The 25,246-nt window shown below is 45.2% G+C and overlaps 1 protein-coding gene across 3 annotated transcripts in view; it reads right to left on the reverse strand.

Moving 5' to 3' along the window:
- NYAP2 (neuronal tyrosine-phosphorylated phosphoinositide-3-kinase adaptor 2) overlaps positions 1–25,246 on the reverse strand; it is a 342,325-nt gene that overhangs the window by 22,832 nt on the left and 294,247 nt on the right. For all 3 annotated transcript variants that reach the window (XM_075340770.1, XM_075340769.1, XM_075340771.1), the window contains exons 5-6: positions 16,337–16,552; positions 8,393–8,496 (exon numbers count right to left, since the gene is read on the reverse strand). In XM_075340770.1, the coding sequence (XP_075196885.1) occupies positions 8,393–8,496; positions 16,337–16,552 (320 nt within the window). The remainder of the gene's footprint in view (positions 1–8,392; positions 8,497–16,336; positions 16,553–25,246) is intronic.

Below are 25,246 nucleotides of genomic sequence, written 5' to 3' on the forward strand. Positions count from 1 at the left end.
GCAGAATCCCAGCGTGGAACGGAGCGGAGCGGCGCACTACAGCACCCAGGAGGCCGGCGATGAAACGTAAGGTACACTATGTTATATGCTCACCTTACCCTCCATTCCATCGCCGGCCTCCTGGGTCTTGTAGTTCGCCGCGAGGACGTTGCGATGTACCCGGGAACTACAAGAGCCATGAGACCGCCGGTGGAACTGAAGGTAAGGTGAGCATAATACTGTATGTGCGTGCATGCGTGTGTGTTTGTGTGTGTTTGTGCGTATATGGCGCCCCTGAGGCTTCCGTCGCCACAGGACATTGCACCCCATCCAGCGGTGTGATGCCCCATTCTGGGTGAGGAAAGGAGTGAACACCGGTCCCCTGGTAAATCTACACAACACCCATTGTTAGGTACACACTGGGACCAGGGACAGTGGCAGTAACCCTCCCATGCTGCATGCTGGGAGGGGCCGTAAGACCCATCCCTGCCCCTATAGGGTACAGCTTAGCAACTGGGGAGGTGGAAGGAGCCACCACAGAGCAATCAGAGAAAGGAAGGTCAAGTTTGAGTAGTCTGAGAGAGAGTGGGGAAGGAGGAGGAGATCTGCAGGAGGCAGACGAGAAGGAGAGAAGGAAAGACAGCTCAGCTCTAGTCAGTCAGGAGCTAAAAAGAAGAAAGTGACGCTTCCTGGTGAAGATCCTGGGACTCAGAGGGTCCAGGTGACACCAAGCAGAGAGAAGAAGGGATTCCAGGGCCACGGATAGCTGTAGAGCTGTGGTGGCCTGTTCCACAGGAACATCGGTGGAGGGATCAAGCTGCAACAGGGGACGGTCCCTAGAAACCGGAGGAGTGCAAAATTATCTCCAAACAGTAAAAACCGAGGCCCAGGGAAAGTTGTAAACTCCCCGGGCCACAGCCCACAGCAGAACCTCTAGAAAGGGGACAATCATCCGACAGGTGACCCCCCAGCCTGGAGGCTGTAGTGGAGGCCGAGCAGGTTCATCCTAAAAGAGCTAGGCTTAGGAAGACAGCGGAAGACAGAGACACCTTAGAGAGAAGGGTACCGGTTTTCACTCCAGGAATCACCCAGAAACGGCAGAGGTCCCTGCCAGTGGGTTCCAGTCGTCTGAGGGTACCAGTGTGCGCATACCAGGATGTGTGAGTAAACAACTTGAAACTGCACCCTTGGTGTTGCCTCTGTTATTCCGTCTGCTTAGACTTCCACTACACCATAGACTCTCACGAGCACCAACTGTGCCCCGGGGCACCGCTCCACCTGTGGGGAGCAGTACCACCACTGCTGCCACTTCATCACCCCGGAGGCCTTACACAGCAGCGGCGGCTTAATAGCCGCAAACCACAGGTGGCGTCACGAACACAAACTTTATTCAAACCCCAAGTCACCAGCCATATTTAACTGACACCCACCAGGGCCACGGAGTCGGGCCCCGCCACCACTGACGACTCCCGGACTAGTCCGGCCCGGCAGCGGGTGTCCCATAGCCCTGGGGTGAGCGAGTCACGTATATGTGTGTGCTTGTGTGGACTGCAAGTGCGGGTCAGAGTGTGGTGGATGGACGAAACCGGAAGTGTGTGGGGTGAGAATTTCGCTCGTACAGCAAAGCTTTCTCGTAAAGCGGGTTACAAATTTACAGAAAGCTTTGCTTGTATAGCGAAAATCTTGTTATGTGGGTTACTCGTTAAGCGAGGTACCACTGTATTCTGTCACCTGTATCCTGAACAACTAATTTTACACAGCAGATATAATAGATACGTGTTAGATTGCTGCATAACATTGTGTACAATCCAAAAAAACCTCATGTAACACCTGACACAATTCATAAGATCCTGATACCGCAGATGCGCTGTGCTTGGTTATACAGTTCTAACTCCTCTTGCACGCACCTTGAGTATTTGCCTTTCTCTTTCTCTCTGCATTATAGCAGTGCCCCTGATAGGACCAGTATGTGTTCACTATTTCCCAATAAGCTTAAAGGCCCTGTCACACACAGAGATCAATCTGTGGCAGATATGTGGTAGATCTGTGGTTGAAATTGTGGACAATCAGTGCCAGGTTTGTGGCTGTGTACAAATGGAACAATATGTCCATGATTTCACTGCAACCACAGATCTGCCAAAGATTTATCTCTGTGTGTGACAGGGCCTTTACTCACATCTGCTATTTTTTTGTGGTTAAATTATAAAATAGTAGAATGAAAAAATACTATTTTCCCAAATAAGTCATCAAAACAGCAGTAAAAAGTGTTAATCAGTTCAGCATTATATTGTAAAATGCATGTAGGGGATCACTTGTTGTCCAAGTTGAGAAATAAAGAGCACATGGAGATGCAGCAGTGGGGACAAGAATTTACCTTTCCACTACTGGCATATATTGACTTAATGAAAGAAACACTGAACAAGTGATTGTAAGGTGAGAGCAATTTTGAATTTTTGTTTTTACTTTTAAAAATAACCCTAAAATTGGAGAGGAGATCTGCTGAGGTATTATACTCTGTGATTTATCCTGGTATGTTATGTCCCCATATAAAAGATCCATGCAACTTTTAATTTAGGACCATGTCCCTTCCATGGGTACTTGTGAATCTGTGGAAGGACGAGTGTCACTGTCATCTCTCTGTTGTGGAGTTTTGTGACAGGTTCCGAGTCAGAGTCTCACTTTACCTGGTGAAACTCTGCTGATTATATTAATTCCCATTCCTTTGAGGAGGAGAGGGTTAATATCAGTTTACCTTTCAGTAGCTTCTGACTCCTGGTCAGATGTTTCCAGTTTGGACCATTCCCATGTCCTATATATACCCTCTGCTTTCAGCAGTGGGTGCTGTTTATTTTCATTAATTTGTAAGCTTGGCCAGTAGGAGAAAGGAGCTCAAGAAACCCTCTCTGCTTTGCTTTGTGGGCTGCAGCATCAGTGCTTGCTGCAGCAGTTCATGGTGGGCTGGTTGTATGGTATGGAAGTTTCCCAGTAGTCTGTTTTCTTCCCCCCTTTTATGTTTTTTCCCCTTGTGCACTTTAGTGGCTCCATTGTATGTGTTTGCTATGTGTACGAGTTGTCGTTTTCCCTAGTCTATGTCTTGTTGTGGGGTTTGTGTTTACAGTTTTGACCCACCCCTCGGGTGGAGGTGGGGGAGGGGAATTACATCAGGGCTAGGACAGGAGTCAGGGACAATCTGGTGACTCAAACCTTGTGACCATCATGTGTACCTCTGAGCTGAGGGTACCCTGGTAGCAAACACAGTTTGAGGGTCAGCTTTGGTGTCCTTGTCCTGTCATTTGCCCCCATGACAACGAGTCTGGGGAATTGTGACTCTTTGGATCTCTTCACCTGTGAGTTTGGGACATCTGAGCATGAACGTTTGTGAATCTTCTATATATTTGCTGGACGGGACATGGTCTTATGTCTTTTTTTTTTTTCGTTTCAAAGAACATTTTATTGCACAGTGTATTTTATCCATGATAGCACTGCTCATTGTAGATGTACCGTACTTTATATTTATTTTTTAATATTTTTGTGGAGTATTTAATCAAATAAACCCCCTTATACATATTAAAATATACCAGATGATAAGAAGTGTACTGCACTTCCATTCAATGTAAAATGATGTAATACTGCATTGTATCATCTCCTTGTGGATGAGTTTCTGGCTACAGTTTGAATTCGAGCCCTACTATACTCACCAGTGTCAGTAAATCATTGACAGCCGACTGGCTGAGGATAATGGGAGCTGCAGCTTAGGAGCATCTTTATTGTGCATCTATCTATGTGAAATGACCATTGAAGGTAAATCAAGTGGAAAGAAACTGCTATTGTCCATCTAAGTTGACTAAACCTTTTTTTTTGTTATCCTAGATGGAGCCAGTTATTTGCTGAAAATGTAGCACTATGCTGCAAAGTAAAAATGCTTTTTTTACCTTGTGAAAGTTGTCTAAGTTGTCCTTTTAGCATTATTTTAGTTACATAATGATATAACATAATATACATACAGGCTAATTTGAATTAAAGTCCTGTATTAGGCGGTAATGATCCTAAGGACCAGCACTTGTTATAGCTAACAGCTAGAGGACAGCATTTGCTAGAGCTGAGGCCGGACTGGGACTGAAATTCTGCACTGACATTTTCAAAACACACAGACCCAGTTCTTGTAACTTCTGTAATCTATGTTTTCTGGATATTGGAACTACAAATCAGCAGCACACAATGAAAACGGTGTGCGCTGTATAGCTAACAACCACTGAAATATGGCCAATTCAAGTCAATAATCGTGAAACTAGTGTTCATACGAAGATGCCATCCTGACTATTGGCCCATCTAAATAGGTCAGTCATCACCTGATGTAAGAATAAAATGCTTACTTGTCAAGTGCAATGATTTAAGCAGGCTTAAAATTCATCATTCTTGGTAGCATGATGCTCCGAGTCCAGACAAACAGGACATGTGCTCTTGAGAACATGACATTCTACATGCACATTATTATTGCATTAGCAATCATCCTGAGCACATAGAAGTGTGGTCCTCCTATATAAATCGGCAGTCCTTTACTGGCCTACTGACTTGGTAACCAGCGCCATAGTGGGGGTGTCTTCTACTCCATCTGCCATCATGAGGATGCAGGCAGTGTGTTGTACACCAACCATGTGGTCAGGGTACGTAGAGCCCATATTCCTGTTCTGTAAGTCAATAGAGTCCAGACAGTCCTGTGTAGGGTTGGGTCTGACCAGCTAAGGAGAAGGATCAGAGCTATGACCATGTTAAGGCCTATGTCTAAAAGGGAAGGAATGCTAAACAAAGTGCCAACTGGGGGTACGCCTTCTATTGCCCTGCGTCAAGAAGGTATAGTTTGTTCCTGTGCAACAAACAATAGATCACCTGGCCAAGCGAATATCAGCTGCTATCGTTCTATTATCTGTGCCCAGCGCTCATTGAGTAGCTTTTAACAGTAGCTACGTACCATTGTCTACTGCTTGTATAATTAGGTGCCCTGCCTTTCTCCATGAATTACAACCTCCACCATACCTGGGGACTGGCACTTAATAATAACTTAAGTTCGCTGTAGTTTTAGTATGTAGATAATTCCATTCATCTTGAAATCTGAAGTTCACAAATTATTAATCCATTCATGCCATGGCCATTTTCCTTTTGTGTGCTTTTGTTTTTTCCTCCCCGTCTTCCAAGAGCCATAACGCTTTATTTATCTGTCAATATACTGTAGCCAAGTGATGGTTGTTTTTCTTGTGGAACAAGTTGTACTTTTGAAATACACCATTCATTTTATCATATAGTGTACTGGAAAAAAAGAAAACAATTCCACATTTTCCACACATACAAAAAAAAGTGTAATTCCACAATTATTTTTTTTTTTCTTATTTAACATGTTCACTATATGGTAAAACTGACTTGACAGTATGATTCTGCAGGTTAGTAACATGTACATAGATACCAAACATGTTCAGTTTTATTTTCTATTTAATTGGTGAAACAAAATATAGAAATTTATCAAAAAACAAATTTGCTTTTCTCGCCATTTTCCGAGACTTGAAATGTACTCATTTTTGGGATCTTGAGCTGTATGATGCCTTATTTCTAGTTCCTTGAGCTGATGTTTTTATTGATACCATTTTGGGGTAGGTACAATGTTTGTTTGCCTATTATTGCATTTTATTTCAATGTAAGCATAATTTTGGCGTTTCTGATTTTATTTTTTGCTACGTTGTTTACCGATTGAATTAATTTATTTTATACTTTGATAGATTGGACATTTCTGAACGCAGCGATATCAAATGTGTATTTTTTTAATTGTTTTATTTTCAATGGGGCAAAAGGGGGGTTATTTGAACTTTTGTGTGTTTTTTATATATTTTTAAAAACTTTTTTTTTTTACTTTTTATTGTATTTATTAGTCCCTCTAGGGGACTTAAAGCATCGACTGTCCAATTGCTTCTGCTATACAGAATTCATGATCTTCTCCTCCAGTGGCCAGAGCCTAGTAACCTGGCCAATTGATTGGAGTCCCGAGCATCGATCCACCTATCTCTAGTACAAAGTATATAATTCAGCAAGGGATAAATGTAGTTTGATAAAGTAATTGTAGACTAAATGCCCCATACTCATTACATAAAATCCAACAATTTTAGTTGAATCATCAGAGCATTATATGAGTATTTACCAACATTCCCTCAACAGATGTCAAGGGAAAGAAGGATTGAGCAAGTTGAATATCAATGTACCATCATTTTGTTCTTCCTACAGTAATGTTGTGGAAGAACCTGAAGTGAGCAGTTCGCGGGAGAAAATCTACCAACATTAGTTGAAGCTGTTTTGTAGTGAGAAATGGGCTAAAATTCCTCCAAGTTGATGTGCCCGACTAATGAACAGTTTGGCACTAGCTTACTGTACTCTCCACATTTAAAGTACACCAGACCAAGAATGCTTATGTATGAGGAAGTCACGAGAGACAATGGTTCTCCAGACTGATTGGCCATCAGATTTCTAAGACATATAATCACCCTATAGTAACATTGCAACATACATAGTTTCTAAAGGGGGTGTTACACGCAGTGATATCGCTAGCGATATCGCTGGTGAAAGCACCCGCCCCCCGTTGTTTGTGCGTCACGGGCAAATTGCTGCCCGTGGCGCACAAAATCGTTAGGAGCCATCACACGTACTTACCTGCCTAGCGACGTCACTGTGTCTGGCAAACCGCCTCCTTTCTAAGGGGGCGCTTCGTTTGGCGTCACAGCGTCATCACTAAGCGGCCGCCTAATAGAAGCGGAAGGGCGGAGATGAGCGGGACGTAACATCCCGCCCATCTCCTTCCTTCCTCATTGCCGGCGGCCGCAGGTAAGCTGTACTTAGTCGCTCCCGAGGAGTCACACATAGCGATGAGTGCTGCCTCGGGAACGACGAACAACCTGCGTGCTCAAAAATCAACAATTTTTTTGTAAAGGAACGACGTGTCAATGATGGACAATAAGGTGAGTATTTTCCATCGTTAATGGTCGTTCCTTGCTGTCACACGCAACGACGTCGCTAACGATGCCGTATGTGCGTCACCGCATCCGTGACCCCGGCGATATAAAAATGTCTTCCCGACTCCTAAAGCTGGGTCAACTATCTACTTGTAATTGTATGTTATTCATAACCTTCTATATTGTTACTAACAAGAAAAGCATCCATGTCTTCTTAAAAAATAAAAATAATAAAACCCTTGGTGAATGATAATGTCGGCAATATTGTTTGTTATCCAAGCTTAACAAAAAGGATAGAATTTGAAAATTACTTGACATACAGTATATTTTTTGATGATTCTTTAATATTAAGTCTACGAGGATGTTCTTTAAGACTTACTTGTGAATTGAGCCTAGCATATGGTTATGACAAGTGCATTGACATATGAGACACTGTAACGTGCTGGACAGATGTATATAAACCATTTAGACAGTGAGTGTAAGACACAGACAGATCTAATGAGAACATTTTACCAGTTACTAACTCTTCCGGTTAGTTTGGTAAAGTAACACAATTGTGACACACAGAATCATGCACTGAAAACAACAAGATATCGGCACAACACAAGTGTGATAAAGTCTTTTGATGCAGTTTTTATTTATCTTTTCAAGATAATATAGATATGGCTTTCATGCATAAACACTTACATCTTAGTCTTACTTTTTTGGCAATAGAATGGGCTCAGTATAGCCCCCTATGTGCCAGGGAGACATGTAATTCCAGGCAATTTACAGAGCTCTCTGGCACATAAAAGGGTAATTTCTATTATACAATATACAACAATATTTTAATTGCATTAATTTTAATATATTCTAAATGTTACAGGGCTGAACTTGTGTAGCTGCCATTTAAATGAGAACGATGATCGTGTATAGTATTTTGTATAGACAGTGACATCTCAGATTGTATATAAACATGCACCAAGACCAAATAATTGTAAATGCAAAAACTGTCACACATCTTACAATACAGAAAGGAGAATGTTAAAATGCATGTACAAATCATTAACAATGGATTTGTAGCGGCAGACAAGACAGTCATCTATACACATAAACAAGGCTGTGGAATTTATCAAACTACGACAGTAAAAATGTGCACAAAGTGTAAAAAAAATAAAAATAATTTAAAGTACAAATAGTTAAATGTTACAATAAATTTACAGAATGAGTAGAATCCGGATCAACAAAGAACTATAGGAAAAAGAAATACAAAGATCCTCCGTGAACAGTGTGGCGGAAGACTTTGTTGACTAATGGCAGACAGATAGTGGACCATACGAAGACAGACACACAGAGCTGACGGCAACAGATGACAGACACAGAAGTGGAAAGTATTTGGCATGTTGAATCACATGACGTCATTCACTACTGGGTAACGGTGGTACCTGGCTGTGTTGTTGCTCATTGGCTAGCCTGAGGGGAGTAACTGAAGGAGGAGGCACACCTGACGTGGAAGCAGATCGACCTAATTTGCAGCTTATTTTCATTTCTGCAAAATAAGAAAAAAATAATTTATATCATTAAAATAATAATGACATTTTTTGTTTCAAAATGTTGGACAATTTAGAGCAGTTAGTACCAACCGGCAGATTGAGATACACATATAGCACATAGCTGTATTGTGTGATAGGGAAGATATTTTACCTTAGTGACAAATGAAAACTAAAGCCTGCTTTACACGTTGCAATGTATCTTACAATGTGTCGGCGGGGTCACTTCGTAAGTGACGCACATCCGGCATCGTAAGTTACATTGCAGTGTATGACAGGTACGTGCGATTGTGATTGAATGTTAAACCATTCATCGCATACACATCGTACCTTTCTCTAGAATTGCACGTCAGATTGTTCATCATGCCCAGGGTAGCACACATTGCAGTGTGTGACACCCCGGGAACGATGAATAGATCTTACCTACGTCCTGCGGCTCCCGGCCCACAATGCGGAAGGAAGGAGGTGGGCGGGATGTTTACGTCCCGCTCAGCTCCGCCCCTCCGCTTCTATTGGCTGGCTGCCGCGTGACGTCAATGTGACGCCGAACGTCCCTCCCACTCCAGGAAGTGGACGTTCACCGCCCACATCTAGGTCGTATGGACGGGTAAGTATGTGTGACGGGGGTTATTTGTTTGTGTGACACGTTCAACAAATTGAACATGCCACACATACGATGGGGGCGTTGCAAATCGCATATGATATCGTATGCGAAATTGCAACGTGTAAAGCAGGCTTTAGTCTTCACAGCAGGGACAAAACCATGCTGTTAGCAGTTAAAGCACCCCTCCAAGAGCATGTACTCATTTCACTGCTGCACTGGTTCTATAAATTTAAGTCTTCTACCCCCAATCTTGTACTTACCCTCCGGCATGTTCATCTGTTTTCAGCACCACTCCCGTTCGTTTCCAGAACATTGTAACCTTCCGGCTGCACTATTGTTTAATGGAGCACGGCAGAGGTCACAACTCACTCAAGTCTATAAGAACCTTGTTCTGGGTCTCATAGACTTGCACTGAGAGCTTGTGATATAATTTCTTACTTCCTGACAGTCAGAAGTTATGAGCACAAAAAAGCGCCACAGGACTGCAGTGACACTGAAAAAAAGGTGAAACTGCTAGGGGGGGTGAGTATAACAATAGGGTATTGGGAGTTAAATTCAGTAAACCACTCCAGCACTGAAAAAAAATGCTGGAGTCGTGCTTAAATAAAAGGATCAAAGCCATTTAAGGCACGTGTGCTTTTTTCATGCTTTTATGCTGCGTTCTGTACAGCAGCGTAAAAGCATGTATCCTGCCCAGCACAATCTATGAACATTGTGCAAATTCCATCTGCACGTTGCAATTTAGAACGCAGCGTTTTGGCTACTGAAATATTTTGCCAAAATGCTGCGTTCTAAAAAGCAACATGTCACTCTATCTATGACAGAGCAGACATCTAGAACGCATGAATTCCACATGCACAATGCTTTCAAAATGCAGTTTTTTGGCTGCATTTTCAAATGCACATGCAGTGACTTAAGCGCTGCAGAGTATAATGCAGAGACGTGCGCACATACCCTTACTCAGTCGTACCTATAAAAGAATTTATTCTTTTAATATCCACCATGACACAACACCACTGCTATCCAGTTTAAAGGGAACCTGTTACCAGATTTGGGGGCTATAAGCTGTGGCCACCACCAGTGGGCTCTTATATACATTCTAACATGCTGTATATAAGAGCCCAGGCCGCTGTGTAGAATGTAAAAATCACTTTATAATACTCACCTAAATGGATAGTGCGGAGCAGATGGATGTCTCCGTTCTCCACGTGCAGCCCATCCTCTTTCGGCCATCTTTGTCCTTCTTCTGAAGCTAGTGTGGATGATGTGTCCGAATTCATCCACAATAGCCAGCATTAAGGTTCCGCGCAGGTGCACTACAATACTATGATCTGCCCTGCTCAGTACAGATCAAAGTGCGCCTGCACAGGACCCCAGTGTCGGTTTGTGTGGATGACGTAGGACGCGTCATCCACACTAGCTTCAGAAGACGGAAGACAAAGATGGCCAAAAGAGGAGGCGTAAGTACTGGAGAACGGAGGCACCCATCTGACCTATCCGCTCCGCACTGACCATTTATAAAAGTATTATAAAGTGTTTTTACGCTCTACACACCGGCCTGGGCTCTTATATACAGCATGTTAGAATACTGTATATAAGATCCCACTGGTGGTGGCCGCAGCTTATAGTCACCAAATCTGGTGACAGGTTCCCTTTAACCATCCCATATAATGAATAAATAACCTATGAAAAACATATAATAATAAATAACCTGGAAAATGTCAAAACCCCCATGAATATACATATTATACTATGTTATCTGAGCAGTGTCATATGATCAATCTCAGTCGCACCCTAATGAAGCAGCTCATGTTCAATCTCTCCTTATTGATTGACTTATATCTTGTACATTGTTATTCTGTTCACTCTAATTTGTCTCTCCGTAATCTAGGCACAGTAACCACTTTGTCTCTGGGGCATCTGAGAAGCACTGTGGTACTGAAGCTGGCCGGATCCAGTGAGCAGGGATTAAAAGCTCCCTCTGATAGAATGCAGATGGGCAAAAAACTATGGAATTAAATTCTGTAAGAGAATCTGTCAGCAGGTTTTTGTTACCTCATCTAAGAGCAGCATGTTGTAGGAAAAGAATCCTGATTCCAACAATATATCACTTAATTTACTGGGTGCAGCGGTTCTGACACAATCAGAGTTTTCTTGATTTAGCAATGCAGCAGAGCTAATGAATGTTAATCACACGCCTACTAGGATCTCTATATACAATGTTTATTGACAGTGAGTTGCTAATAACAGCAAAAGGTGTGTTGGACTGACAGGCATGAGGCAATGTAGTCCAAACATTGATAATGTTCAAATGCTAAAGCCTAGGTCACACGTAACGACGCAGCAGTGATCACGACGACAATCTGACCTTATCAGGATCGCTGCTGCGTCATTACATGGTCGCTAGTGAGCTGTCAAACAGGCAGATCTCACCAGCAACCAGTGACCAGCCCCCAGCCAGCAGCGACGCGTGGAAGCGATGCTGTGCTTGGTAACTATGGTAAATATCGGGTAACCAAGCAAAGTGCTTCACTTGGTTACCCGATATTTACCTTGGTTACCAGCGCACACCGCTTAGCGCTGGCTCCCTGCACTCGTAGCCAGAGTACACATCGGGTTAATAAGCAAAGCGCTTTGCTTATAGTTACCCGATGTGTACCTTGGCTACGTGTGCAGGGAGCAGGCAGCCAGCTTCAAGAAGCTGCGGACGCTGGTAATGAAGGTAATATATTTACCTTAGTTACCAGCGTCCGCAGAAGCCGGCTCCCTGCTCCCTGCACATTCAGTTTGTTGCTCTCTCGCTGTGACACACAGCGATGTGTGCTTCACAGATGGAGAGCAACGACCAAAAAATGGCCCAGGACATTCAGCAACAACCAACGACCTCACAGCAGAGGCCAGGTCATTGCTGGATGTCACACACAGCGACATCGCTAGCAAGGTCGCTGCTATGTCACAGAAAATGGTGACTTAGCAGCGATGTCGTCATCGTTGTGTGTGACATGACCATAAAACACTCATCACATGTAAACAAATGATAAATTATGCATCTGTGGCGCCCCTGACCTGGTCAGGCACCACTGAGTACTGCACCCATGCTGGGGACAGTACAAAACAGGTAATCCAGAAGGCTGACCGAGGTGTGACTACACAGGCGCATAGTGATCAGGTCTCACACATTTACCTTTGAGAGGACCCCTGGGGATCCCAGGAGGGGGCGAAGCCTCCATCTCCACTCGAGGGGTGTGGTAGAGAGCCTGTTTGCTAGGTGACGTAGGCAAGAACAGGAGAGGAGGGAAGAGTCCTGTCCTCGCAAGTGATGAGAGCGGAGGCGTTCAGAGACGTCGGGAAGGAAAGGGAGCCAGAAGCCTGCTGCTGGAAAAGGCAGAGCAGAAACTGATAAGCCTGCTGTTGGGAGAAGAGTTCAAGGCAGTGAAGGAACTGGCACTGACGCTGCAAGGAAGAGTCGGAAGCCTGCTGCTGAGAAAAGATCTGCAGAGCGGCGACGACGTGGTGAAGATGGCGTCTGAAGATAGGAGCCCAGAGCCGGGTTCCGCTGCCTGGTGGTCCTGGGAGCTTGCCCAGTTCAGTAACCGACTGGAAGCGAGGATCGTGCAGCAGATCTGAGAGGGACGTGCGGAGCTGCAGGAGATGGCTGCGGCGGTTCAGGCCTACGAGAGGGGAACCGCACGACGAGTGCCAGACCGAGCGGCGACGATTCAGGCCCCGACGACGTTACCGATGGGTGAGTCCTGTGTTGCCCCTGTCAGCGCGAGTGCCCCGACCCTTGCTGCCATGCCCGCGGTCCCTGAAGAGGCGCCCGGCGCTGCGACGCTGAACCAGGCCGCAGCCACGCCAGGTGCGGCCCGCCAAGCCCAGGCCGCCGCAGCGATGCCCTGCCCGACCCGCAAAGATCCGGCTGCCACCGCGACCCTCCTCCACGCCGCAGGTGTGACGCTGACCCAGGCCGCCGCCATGCTAGGCCCGGCCCGCCAAGACCCCACCGCCGCAGCGACACTCGTCCGCGCCGCAAGTGAGGTGCTGAACCAGGCCGCAGCCACGTCAGGTGCGGCCCGCACAGATCCCATCGCAGCTGCGACGCCAATCCAGGCCGCAGAAGCGCCCAGCCCGGCCCGCACAGATCCCATCGCAGCTGCGACGCCAATTCAGGCCGCCGCAGCGATGCCCTGCTCGGCCCGCCAAGACCAGGCCGCTGCCACGCCAGGCTCGGCCCGCCAAGACCAGGCCACTGCCACGCCAGGCTCGGCCCGCCAAGACAAGACCATACAACTATTTACCCCGGCCCGCAAGGCCAGAGCAGACACCGCTCCCCAGCCCAAGGAAGTCCCTGCTAGGAAGTCCCTGCTGGGGGAGGACCCCGAATACTGGAAGCTGAAGGCTGATCTAGAGACCCACTTCCCAAAGGAGATGGTGGACCGGTATCTGCTCCCTCCGCATACCCACAGGAAGACTCCTGCAACATTCATGCCAGAGGGTCCCCCGCCCTGGCCTGCTGATGAAAATCCATCCCTAGCGCTGCCACAAGAGGAGTGCCCAGAAGAACTAAGGGGGAGGGGAGGCCAGGAAGCTGAGAAGCTGACCCCAGAGCCATTAGCAGTGGATGCAGCACCAGTTCAAGAGCCAGAGATGCTGCCGTACTCCCGCTGGGATGAAGAGAGCCCGACATCCTCCGCTGAGGAAGATTTGTCCAGATACCACACCTGGGAGCCTGCAAGCAGTGCAGTAGCAGCCCAGCAGAATCCAGCCCGCAGGACACGGCGCCGCAGCAGGACAAGGGATCCACCTGCACAGCAATCTCCAGATAGAAAAGACGAAGTAACAGCCAGAGACTTAGAGGAAAAGCGGTCCTTGAGAAGAGCCAAATCACAGGTCAGAGGCCCACTTTGTCGAGGAGTTGTAGAAGACTTCAGTCTAAGGTCTGGATATGGCTTTATAGTAGCACCTGGTGTAAAAGAGGGCATATTTGTGAACAGAAGGGATGTTAGAGCACATTTACCTAGAGGACATCCAGGAAGAAACCTACAGATAGGAGACCCAGTAGAATTTACAAAGCACCAAGGAGAACGCGGATGGTACGCACTAGATGTCACACCCTGCCCCAGAAATCCCTACAGTAAACCTGCTATCTCAACAACGGAAGATGAGGATACAGAAAAAGAAACAGACGACAGAAACATAGAAAATGTCAGGTGCCAAAGCCCAATAGGCAAAAGCCCTGGTGGAATGGAGTAGAGAAAAGTAAAGAAAACTACAGCAGTTTGAAAAGTTTTGCAACGTTCAAGTTTAAGCACGTGCCCACATGAACTTGTGTGAGAAACCCTTTTGCACTTTAACCCATGAACCTTAAGGCTATGAACTGGCTATAGCCACAAACTCTCGCAGTGTTTATAGTTACCCCAGAGGTACAACCACTACCAGGGAGCACGCCTGTTTATGGGGCCTGGCTCTCCACCACAAAGAGGGTACCTGGTCAGCACCAACTGTGGAGGCCGCCTCTACATCCTGCCAGAAGTGGCTGAAGGCGCGGCTCCACCAGGCCAGGTATACCCTGAAACCACCAGACCATGAAAGCCGCCTCTACATCCTGCCAGAAGTGGCTGAAGGCGCGGCCAACGGGAGAGGCAGATGGGAAGAAAGGTCTGGGGAAGCTGATGGCCCAGACCTGGTTACCAAAAGAAACCGGTGACCTGCCGCCTGAGAGGGTTTAGGGTGGGTTAACGGACTTGTGGGTGGAGGGTGGTGATGTATGGTACCTGTTGGTTTTAAAACGTTTTACCATGTTTTACTGTTTTACGCATTTTAAAATGTTGTCTTGCAGCCCGAGGACGTGCTGGTGATAACTAAGGGGGAATGTGGCGCCCCTGACCTGGTCAGGCACCACTGAGTACTGCACCCATGCTGGGGACAGTACAAAACAGGTAATCCAGAAGGCTGACCGAGGTGTGACTACACAGGCGCATAGTGATCAGGTCTCACACATTTACCTTTGAGAGGACCCCTGGGGATCCCAGGAGGGGGCGAAGCCTCCATCTCCACTCGAGGGGTGTGGTAGAGAGCCTGGTTGCTAGGTGACGTAGGCAAGAACAGGAGAGGAGGGAAGAGTGAGCCGAGGACAGTTGAGTGGTGAAGTTCAGGGAGGGCAGAAGCAGACCCTGTAGCTCTACACAATTCTGACAACGTACGCGCAGTGACTACCGACGGGGGAGAACGGTCACCTGGGAGTGCTGCCCGAAATCCACACACAGCTAAAGAGAGAGCAACGGAGTGGAAAGTAAGGAGACTGTCAGGGAGATACCAGGCCCAAACGGGTAGCAGGTCCCAGTGCAGGGATAGATTCACCTTTCCTTTGCCAAACCTGCATGAGGGGGCACTTTACACCCCCAAGACAACACCACAGAGTCCGCAGCCACGTAGCCAAAGTTAGGGCCCATAGCTCACAGGAGGCAAGCAGCCGGAGTGACCTGGTCCAGGCTACAAGCAAACGGGCCAAAAAGAAGGGGAGAGAGGCACCAGCAACTTCCCTGGGCGACCCCAGCAGGGCTTCAAGCAGGGGTTACCCCAAAACACAACGGGCTAAGGAAGGCGAGTTGGTAGCCACCCTCATAAGTCAGCCTGAAGGACACCTGGTTCCAGCCTGGTTCATCCCAGCTACGCCCGGGTTACTCACCCTGCCACCATCAGTGAGTAAAACCCCTGAAAGACATCCTGCTTGTGCGTGTGAGTCATTCTGCGACTTGTAGTTCCACACCCCTACACGGGACCCTGGGGCATGCCTCACTCTCAGGAGGCTATTACAACTGACTGCACCTACTATCAGCCCCAGGCACCCCTAACCTGCAGTGGCGGTCTCCACTGACCGCAATTCTGAGAGTGGCGTCACGACAATCAAAATAGAGGATTTCCTACCTGTGACAAGATCCAGCCGCGTGGAGTCCCTGAAGGTAATGCACCGCTGCACCGACACCGAGCCTCGGGGCCCCACACATCCTTGTGTTTTAACCCCTACATCATGCTGACTTTAGATTACATAGAAAAAACCTGTTGACAGATTGCTTTTAACTCTTGAGGATGTAGAGAGTTTTTAGTAACAAGTAAATAGCAAAGTTGCTGTTTTTTTAATAAAACCATTATAACCATTCATTACAGAATATTCAAAATTATTTATATTGCAACAGGGAAGACACCAATCTTCCTACTGTATGTAAATCTCTTACCTGAACTATTGTTTCCTGCTAACATTGTTGGGCTCACAGATGATCTTCCAAGCCTACTGGACACATGTGCTGAGCCCGGAGTTCCATCCCATTCCTGAGATTTGAATGACTCTCTGGAGGATGGTGACGTATGGTGGAGGCTAGATCGCTCTTTGTTTTCCAACTTTGGTAAAGGTTCTGTACTGTGACTTCTCACTTTCATTTCATCAGATGGTTCTAAAACAGAGAAACAAAATAATAGCTAATAATCTTTTCGTATGAAACATATTAACTTATCTGTAATCGAATCAGTAGATTTGCCATCAGATACAGTAACAAGCAGAGGTTGACACAATGTTTTCAGCTTTTGACTTTGAGGATCCATATCTCACCATCCACCACCACAACCATCGAATGTGAGACTACCTACATTTTATAGATCATCATCTTGGCTATCTCATTAATACATTTGACTTGCAACTATTAACCATATGATTGGTTATGCAGATAATTGTCATGTCCCTTCATTGTTTTACATTTGCTCCTGGAGTGGAAAAACCTTTTCCTTCCTGTATACTACAAACTACAACTTGTTTTCACATTCCTTAATAGCGCAATGTGTGATTATGTCCAAGTGAAAGGTCTTTGGTTCGCATAGCGGAGCAGTCATGAAGATTTCTAAAGAAAAGAGAAACAGAATCATCCAGCTCATCTATAGCAGTCTCTCTGCTAAGAAAATTGCCAAAATGCATTATGTGAGCACCATGACAGTTGGAAGAATACGAAATGAAGTCCATTCATCCATTCAAAAGCCAAGAGGTGGACGTCCAGGCAAAATATCAGAGTCAACAAGTTGGCTCATCACAAGGTCTATCAAGAGGCCTGAAAAAAGGTGAATATGCCTCAACTTCAATCTTGTCATAAGAAGACTCGGCTCGAGTTTGCAAAAAAGTATGAGAGTGGACAGTCTTGTAGTTCTGCAGCTGCTGTCTGCTCTCCTGCATACACTAGTGAATGGAGCATGCTGGGCCTTGTAGTTCTGCTGCTGCTGTCTGCTCTCCTCCATACAGACAGACAGCAGCTGCAGAATTACAAGGCTCAGCATACTCCATCCAGGACTGTATGCAGGAGTTTTTTGCCCCCCCCCCAAAAAATTACATGGGCTGCCTATTTGAACCTGGCTGGGAACCAAAAATATAGGGAAGCCCTCTTTGTTTTTAATTATTTCCTGAATTTCATGAAATAATTTAAAAAAAAATGACGTGGGCTTCACCCAATTTTTGTGTCCAGCCAGGTACAACTAGGCAGTTGGGGATTGGAATCCGCAGCTCACAGTGCCCAAGCTTTCTGGGCACCCCTGCTGCGAATTTCAGTCCGCAGCCGCCCCAGAAAAGGGCTCTTTCCTAGAAGCACCATCTTCTGGCGCTGTATCCAACTCTTCCAGCTGCCCTGGTGATGGGTGGCTCACTGGGTAATAATGGGGTTAGGGCTAGCTGTATATTATCAACTGGCCCTAAGCCCGAAATTCATGGTGTCACGTCAATATTAGACATGGGCACCATGAATTTCTAGTAGAGATAAAAAAAAAGCACAACACACAGAAAAATATTTTTATTAGAAATAAAACACAACACAATTAGTGACTCCATCTTTATTGAAATAAAGAACCCCCCTCCGCAGTAATCCTGGTTCAAGGGTCCCATGCCGTCCAATCCGGATCCAATATCATCTGATCGGTTTGCTGGAAGGCAAAGCGATCAGATGATATGTCAGGTTCAAGGGCCTGAATCACATGACACAGTAGCTGATTGTATAAACGGCTTTTATACAATCAGATGAGGCATCAGTGCAAAAAAACCCAACTACACACTTCTGTGCAGACTCCTGTCCGACAGCATCAGCTGATAGTTTAGCCGGCTGGCCGGTAAAAAGCCGGCCTCACCGCTCGACTTATAGTGTCAGCTGATTCCATCAGGTGACTGCATCAGGTGATCATCACCAGGTCTTAGAGAGAGAGAGAGAGAGAAAGAAGAGAGAGAGAAGAGAGAGAAAATAGAGAGAAAAGAGAGAGAAAAAAGAGAGAGAAAAGAGAGAGAAAAGAGAAGAGAGAGAGGGAGAGAGAGAGAGAAGAGGAGAGAAGAGAGAGAGAGAAGAGAGAGAGAAGAGAGAGAGAAGAGGAGAGAAGAGAGAGGAGAGAGAGAGCAAAGAGAGAGAGAGAACAGGAGAGAAGAGAGAGAGGAGAGAGAGAGAAGAGAGAGAGAAGAGGAGAGAAGAGAGAGTGGAGAGAGAACAGAAAGAGAAAGAAGAGAGACAGGAGAGAGAAGAGAGAGAAGAGAGGGGGGAGAGAAGAGGAGAGAAGAGGAGAGAAGAGGAGAGAGAGCGAGAAGAGAGAGGAGAGAGAGAAGAAAGGAGAGAGAAGAGAGACTGACTGAGACTGAGACTGACTGACTGAGACTGACTGACTGACACTTACCCAGACTGGCTGACTGACTGACTCACTGACTAACTGAGACTGACAGACTGACTGAGACTGACTGACTGACTGAGACTGACTGACTGAGACTGACTGACTGACTGAGACTGACTGACTCACTGACTGACTGAGACTGACTGACTCTGACTGACTGACTGACTGAGACTGACTGACTCACTGTCTGACTGAGACTGACTGACTGAGACTGACTGACTCACTGTCTGACTGAGACTGACTGACTGAGGCTGACTGACTGACTGACTGAGACTGACTGACTGACTGAGACTGACTGACTGACTGACTGAGACTGACTGACTGAGACTGACTGACTGACAGAGACTGACTGACTGAGAGAAAGAGAGAGAGCAATGCAGCCTCATTCCGTGAACTGCTCCGATTTTAGAGGTGTGGCTCACAGCTGATGTCCGGCTCCTCCCCTCAGTGCATAATTAAATTAAATTAGAATTATAAATAAATAATTCTAATTTAAAATAAATACATTTACAAATACAGTACTGCTTCTTAGGCGAGCACTCTAACCATTCAGCCACTGCCTCTAATGAAAAACATAGGCAGATTTGGTAATTTTGACTTTTGCATTGCAGACTGAAGTCTCAGATTACAGAGCGGTTCACTTCAGCTGCTACGTGGAGAGGACACAGATCGCTCCCTGTCATCTTCTTGTAGCAGAGCTAGCAGAGCTGATAGTGTTGTGTGGATTACTTTGGACCTGGAGGGGTATTTGGTGATTTTAATAAAATGGTGAAAGAGGATTTTTTTTGTCTTTTATTCCAAATAAAGGATTTTTCGCTGTGTGTTGCTTTACTTTCACTTTCAGTTTAATCATGGAAGGTGTCTCGGGGAGATGCCTGGCGTAATTAAACTCATTATTACCCTGATTGTCACCACACCAGGGCAATTCGGGATGAGCTGGGTGGAGTCCCGGGACTGTCGCATCTAATGGATGTGGCAATTCCGGGCCAGCTGCTGGGTGATATTGTTAGGCTGGAGGGCTCCCCATACCGTGGCGCTCCACATCCTGACAATACCAGCCTCCAGCCATGCGGCTTTATCCTGGCTGGTATCAAATATGGGGGAAGCGCATTTTTTTTTTTATTATTTATTTATTCATTTTACTGCACGATATAGACCCACCCGCCGTTGGCTGTGATTGGTTGCAGTGAGACAGCTGTCACTCATCGTGGGTACGTGCCTGACTGCAGCCAATCATGGGCGCCGGTGGGCACGGAATACCTGATTGTATAATGAAGCGGCAGCCATTTTCTAAAGAGGAAAAGACGCCGCAGATTTCTGACAGCCGTGCAGCAAGACGCCCGTGATCGGTGAGTAGGAAAGAGAGAAGGATTGTGCTGGGGACGCAGGACGTATGCAGATAGCAACGTGTGCATATGGCTTTACTGTGAAAAGCCACGTTTATGGTGATCGAACCGTTCTCGAACGTTACTTGAACTGTCGGGCTTTCAGCAAAAGGCTCGAGTTCGTCGAACGTCTCGAACACCCCCCAAAATCACTCGAACATGAAATTGGCAAACCTCGAGCATCGCTCATCTCTAGTCTCAATGCTAAGCAAATATGTGAGTATTCTACAAGATGAGTTACTTTGTACACTTTGTACACTTGAGTACTATGGGTATGAAAATACGACATAGTGTTCCAGCAGCACAATGACATGAAGCATACCTCGAGATCAGCAAAGAAATGGTTCAATGTCAGAGAAGAGTTGAGGAAAAAGCTGTGTACATACCCAAGTGAGTCCACCAGTATTCACCAACATTGAGAATGTGTAGAAGAGACCTGGGATCAGATTTAAGTCAAAACATGCTTGAATCTGATTGAGTGCATGCCCAGAATGATTCAGGCAATATTGAAAGCCAAAGGTGGATTTACAAAATACTAACAAATAATTAAAATTTAGATTTTTAGGAGCAAAACAGTAACAATGCAGTGACATGACAAGCATCTGCATAACTAATCATATGTTAAATATTTGCAAGTCAAATTTATGTATGTGATGGCAAAGATGATTGTCTATAAAATGAAGATAGTCTCACATTCGCAGCTGTACAGGATAGTGAGATATGGAACCTGAAAGTCAAAACTTAACAACATTGTTTATTACTCTTTTGCTTGTCAGTGAATGCAAAAGTCTACTACTATCTAAAATTGTTCCTACTTTGTATGATAGACTGTTAAAAAGCAATTTTTTAGGTTCCTACCCACAACTAATCATTTTAATAACAGAAGGCTGTCATTCAAATACTGTTACTTTACTTCCATGAGATTGTATAAATTAGTGATTAGTAAGTTCCTCTAGTGGTTATTGTGCCTTGTCAGATGTTATTATTTAAAGGAGTTTTTCTTATCTCAGAAAAAATACAAATAAAAAGAGTAATTAATTTTATAACATATAAAAGCATTCCTCATCTTTTCCTGTATACCACCGATTCTGTGCTCATCATGAATGCTGTCTTTGGCGGTCCTTGTTTATAAGATGCATGTTATTCCTGAGTGGTGATGCCATTAATACTGCACATGACAGCTGAGTTCACTGGATCCAGTGATCATGTGCTGCCAATTTGTTAACAAGGATTGGCAATAACTGAGGGTATTAACACAGAATGGGCAAGAATTGAAGAGGTTGGTTTAAAGTGCTTTTTTTGATTTGATTGCATAATTTATTGGCTCATTTTATTCTATTTTTTTCCAAAAATTGGAATATACCTTTATCTGGCATCTAGTGTCCAGTGGTTGAACTCTGACATAGACTTGTCATGGAAGTTCATGGCTGAGTTTGGATTTTGGTTGCTGTTTGTATACTGAATAAAGATTTTTGAAAAGCTGCAGCGCAGCCAATCACCAAGATTTTCAGCTGTGGGCACTTCTTCAGCAATCAAAGCCACTCTGTGATAGGCCAGCTGCATCCCATCATCAGGTCTATATAGGACTTGGTGATGCTATGCTTGGCACACACTGTCGTATGGAAGTTAACAAAAGCAAAGTATGCCCCCCTCTACATATTGTACACTTGCACCCTTTAGTGCCTTTCATGGGGCACTAAAAGTTATGTTTAGCCTTGTATAACTAATAAATAATTTTAAAAAATTACATGGGCCCCCCATTTTTAATAACCAGCCAAGGTAAGGCAGACAGCTAGTATTATCAGGCTGGGATGACCCATGGTTATTTTGCCCTTACCAGCCTAAGAATAACAGCCCACAGTCAGCCTAGAATTGGTGCATCCATTAGATGAGCTAATTTTGGCGTTTTACCCTGACTCTTCCCGATTGCCATAGTGTGGTGGCAATCGAGATAATATATTTGAGGGTTGATGTCAGCTGTGAATTGACCCCTGACGTCAAGCCAAGGGATTAGTAATAGAGCAGTGTCTTTCAGACACCCCAATTACTAAACTGGTAAGCGTAAAGTATAAAAACACAACACACACAGGAAAAAATTGTTTCTTTAAAAAAAGACTCTCCCATATTCCTTCATTCACCAATTTATTAATTTAAAAAATCCTCAAAGTTCTTACATAACCTAATGATGTAATTTTCCACAACGTCTATCAAATCCAATGGAGCTTCATCCTCAAAATGAGGCTCCATAGGTCACTCGACGTCAGTGACAGCAAAGGAAAGTCTCATGATAAATTTCATGTCTGGCGCTGACCGTGAGTGTTCTATGGAACCTTGTTCTGAGAATAAGGATCCATAGGATTCAATGGATGTTGTGGGATATTACACCATTGGAGTATGTTGTAATTTTGAGGATTTTACATTTTTTTTTTAAATTAATAAAATTATGACTGAGGAACGGTGAGGGAGTTTATTTATTCAAATAAACTATTTTTCCTGTGTGTGTGTGTATTTTGCATTTTTTTCTTTACACTTACCATGTTAGTAATGAGGGTGTCTGATAGATGCCTCTCCATTACTAACACCAGGGCTTGATGCCAGCTGACATTACACAGCTAACATCAAACCCATGAACCATTACCCCGATTGCCAACACACCAGGGCAATCAGGAATAGCTGGTGCAAACTGCTAAAATTGCTGCATCTAATGGATACTACACTTCTAGGGAGGCTGCAAACTACTACTTTTAGGCTGGTAAGGGACAAACAACCATGGGCATTCCCAGCCAGATAATACCAGCCCCCAGCTGTCTGCTTTACTTTGGCTAGTTATCAAAAATAGGGGAGACCCCATGACATTTTTTTATTATATATTTATTCACTATCATTTTACAGCACAAAAGTTCAGGTCCCCATTGAATTCTATAGGGTTTGGGCTCTGGGATCAAGTTCAGGTCAAGTCCAGATACCAAAGAGACGTTTTAACTAAAGTTCGTCCAAATCCATCGAACCCAAACATCCAAGAGTTGGCTCATCCCTATCAGTGATCCTTTTGAAAAGAGAAAAAACTATTATGGGTGCTATAGGATATATCAGACGCATTGTCTATGTATATCATAAGTAGAGTTGAGCGCGGTTCGTGGTTCGTGGTTCTCCAGTTCTAGGCTCGAGTGATTTTGGGGCATGTTCTAGATCGAACTAGAACTCGAGCTTTTTTGCAAAAGCTCGATAGTTCTAGAAACGTTCGAGAACGGTTCTAGCGGCAAAAAAACAGCTAAATCCTAGCTTGGTTTCTGCTGTAATAGTGTAAGTCACTCTGTGAATCACACTATTATGACATTTCAGTGTATAGTGTGCGTGAACAGCGCCTTCAGATCACTGCTGTTTCTATAATGGCGATCGCCATTTTTTTTTTTTTTTTTCTTGTCTTCCTTCCCTAAGCACGCGCGTCTTGTGGGGCGGGCCAGCATGTCAGCCAATCCCAGACACACACACAGCTAAGTGGACTTTTAGCCAGAGAAGCAACGGCATGTGTGATAGGATGTCCATGTCACATGTCCCTGCATTATAAAAACGGACATTTTCCTCCAGGACGCCATTATCTCTTCTGCGTCTTTGGTGTCAGACATCACTGTCGCAGCTCCGTCCTCCTGAGTCCTATCGCTGATACAGCTGTATGCGCTCCATACACAGCGCTGGACAGCATAGGGATAGCACTTTCTAGCAGTCCTTTTAAGGGCTCAAACCGGCAGGGTCAGAGTTAAGGTGACAGGTCCTGAAAACAGAGACAGCGTCTGTGTAGCCAAGGTCAGGGATTTCCTCCCTGCATTTCCCTATTAGGAGGGATAGAAAGGCAGGCTTCCATTCCTCTACCCAGACCCCAAAATCCTGGCACTGTACCCTCGTGTCCTCTGCATACTCCAACTCATTATAACTAAGCCATTATACTAGCAAACACTCAGTGTACCTAGTGGCATCCTATCTGTGGCTATTGGACTTTGCTATAGTCCCACTAGTGCAAAGACATTTGCAGAGCGCGTCTGCCTGCATTGCACACTCCAACTCATTATAACTAAGCCATTATACTAGCAAACACTCAGTGTACCTAGTGGCATCCTATCTGTGGCTATTGGACTTTGCTATAGTCCCACTAGTGCAAAGACATTTGCAGAGCGCGTCTGCCTGCATTGCACACTCCAACTCATTATAACTAAGCCATTATACTAGCAAACACTCAGTGTACCTAGTGGCATCCTATACGTGGCTATTGGACTTTGCTATAGTCCCACTAGTGCAAAGACATTTGCAGAGCGCATCTGCCTGCATTGCACACTCCAACTCATAACTAAGCCATTATACTAGCAAACACTCAGTGTACCTAGTGGCATCCTATACGTGGCTATTGGACTTTGCTATAGTCACACTAGTGCAAAGACATTTGCAGAGCGCGTCTGCCTGCATTGCACACTCCAACTCATGATAACTAAGCCATTATACTAGCAAACACTCAGTGTACCTAGTGGCATCCTATACGTGGCTATTGGACTTTGCTATAGTCCCACTAGTGCAAAGACATTTGCAGAGCGCGTCTGCCTGCATTGCACACTCCAACTCATTATAACTAAGCCATTATACTAGCAAACACTCAGTGTACCTAGTGGCATCCTATCTGTGGCTATTGGACTTTGCTATAGTCCCACTAGTGCAAAGACATTTGCAGAGCGTGTCTGCCTGCATTGCACACTCCAACTCATTATAACTAAGCCATTATACTAGCAAACACTCAGTGTACCTAGTGGCATCCTATCTGTGGCTATTGGACTTTGCTATAGTCCCACTAGTGCAAAGACATTTGCAGAGCGCGTCTGCCTGCATTGCACACTCCAACTCATTATAACTAAGCCATTATACTAGCAAACACTCAGTGTACCTAGTGGCATCCTATCTGTGGCTATTGGACTTTGCTATAGTCCCACTAGTGCAAAGACATTTGCAGAGCGCGTCTGCCTGCATTGCACACTCCAACTCATTATAACTAAGCCATTATACTAGCAAACACTCAGTGTACCTAGTGGCATCCTA

Source organism: Anomaloglossus baeobatrachus, chromosome 3 (assembly GCF_048569485.1).
Source record: "Anomaloglossus baeobatrachus isolate aAnoBae1 chromosome 3, aAnoBae1.hap1, whole genome shotgun sequence".
Lineage (NCBI taxonomy): Eukaryota > Metazoa > Chordata > Amphibia > Anura > Aromobatidae > Anomaloglossus > Anomaloglossus baeobatrachus.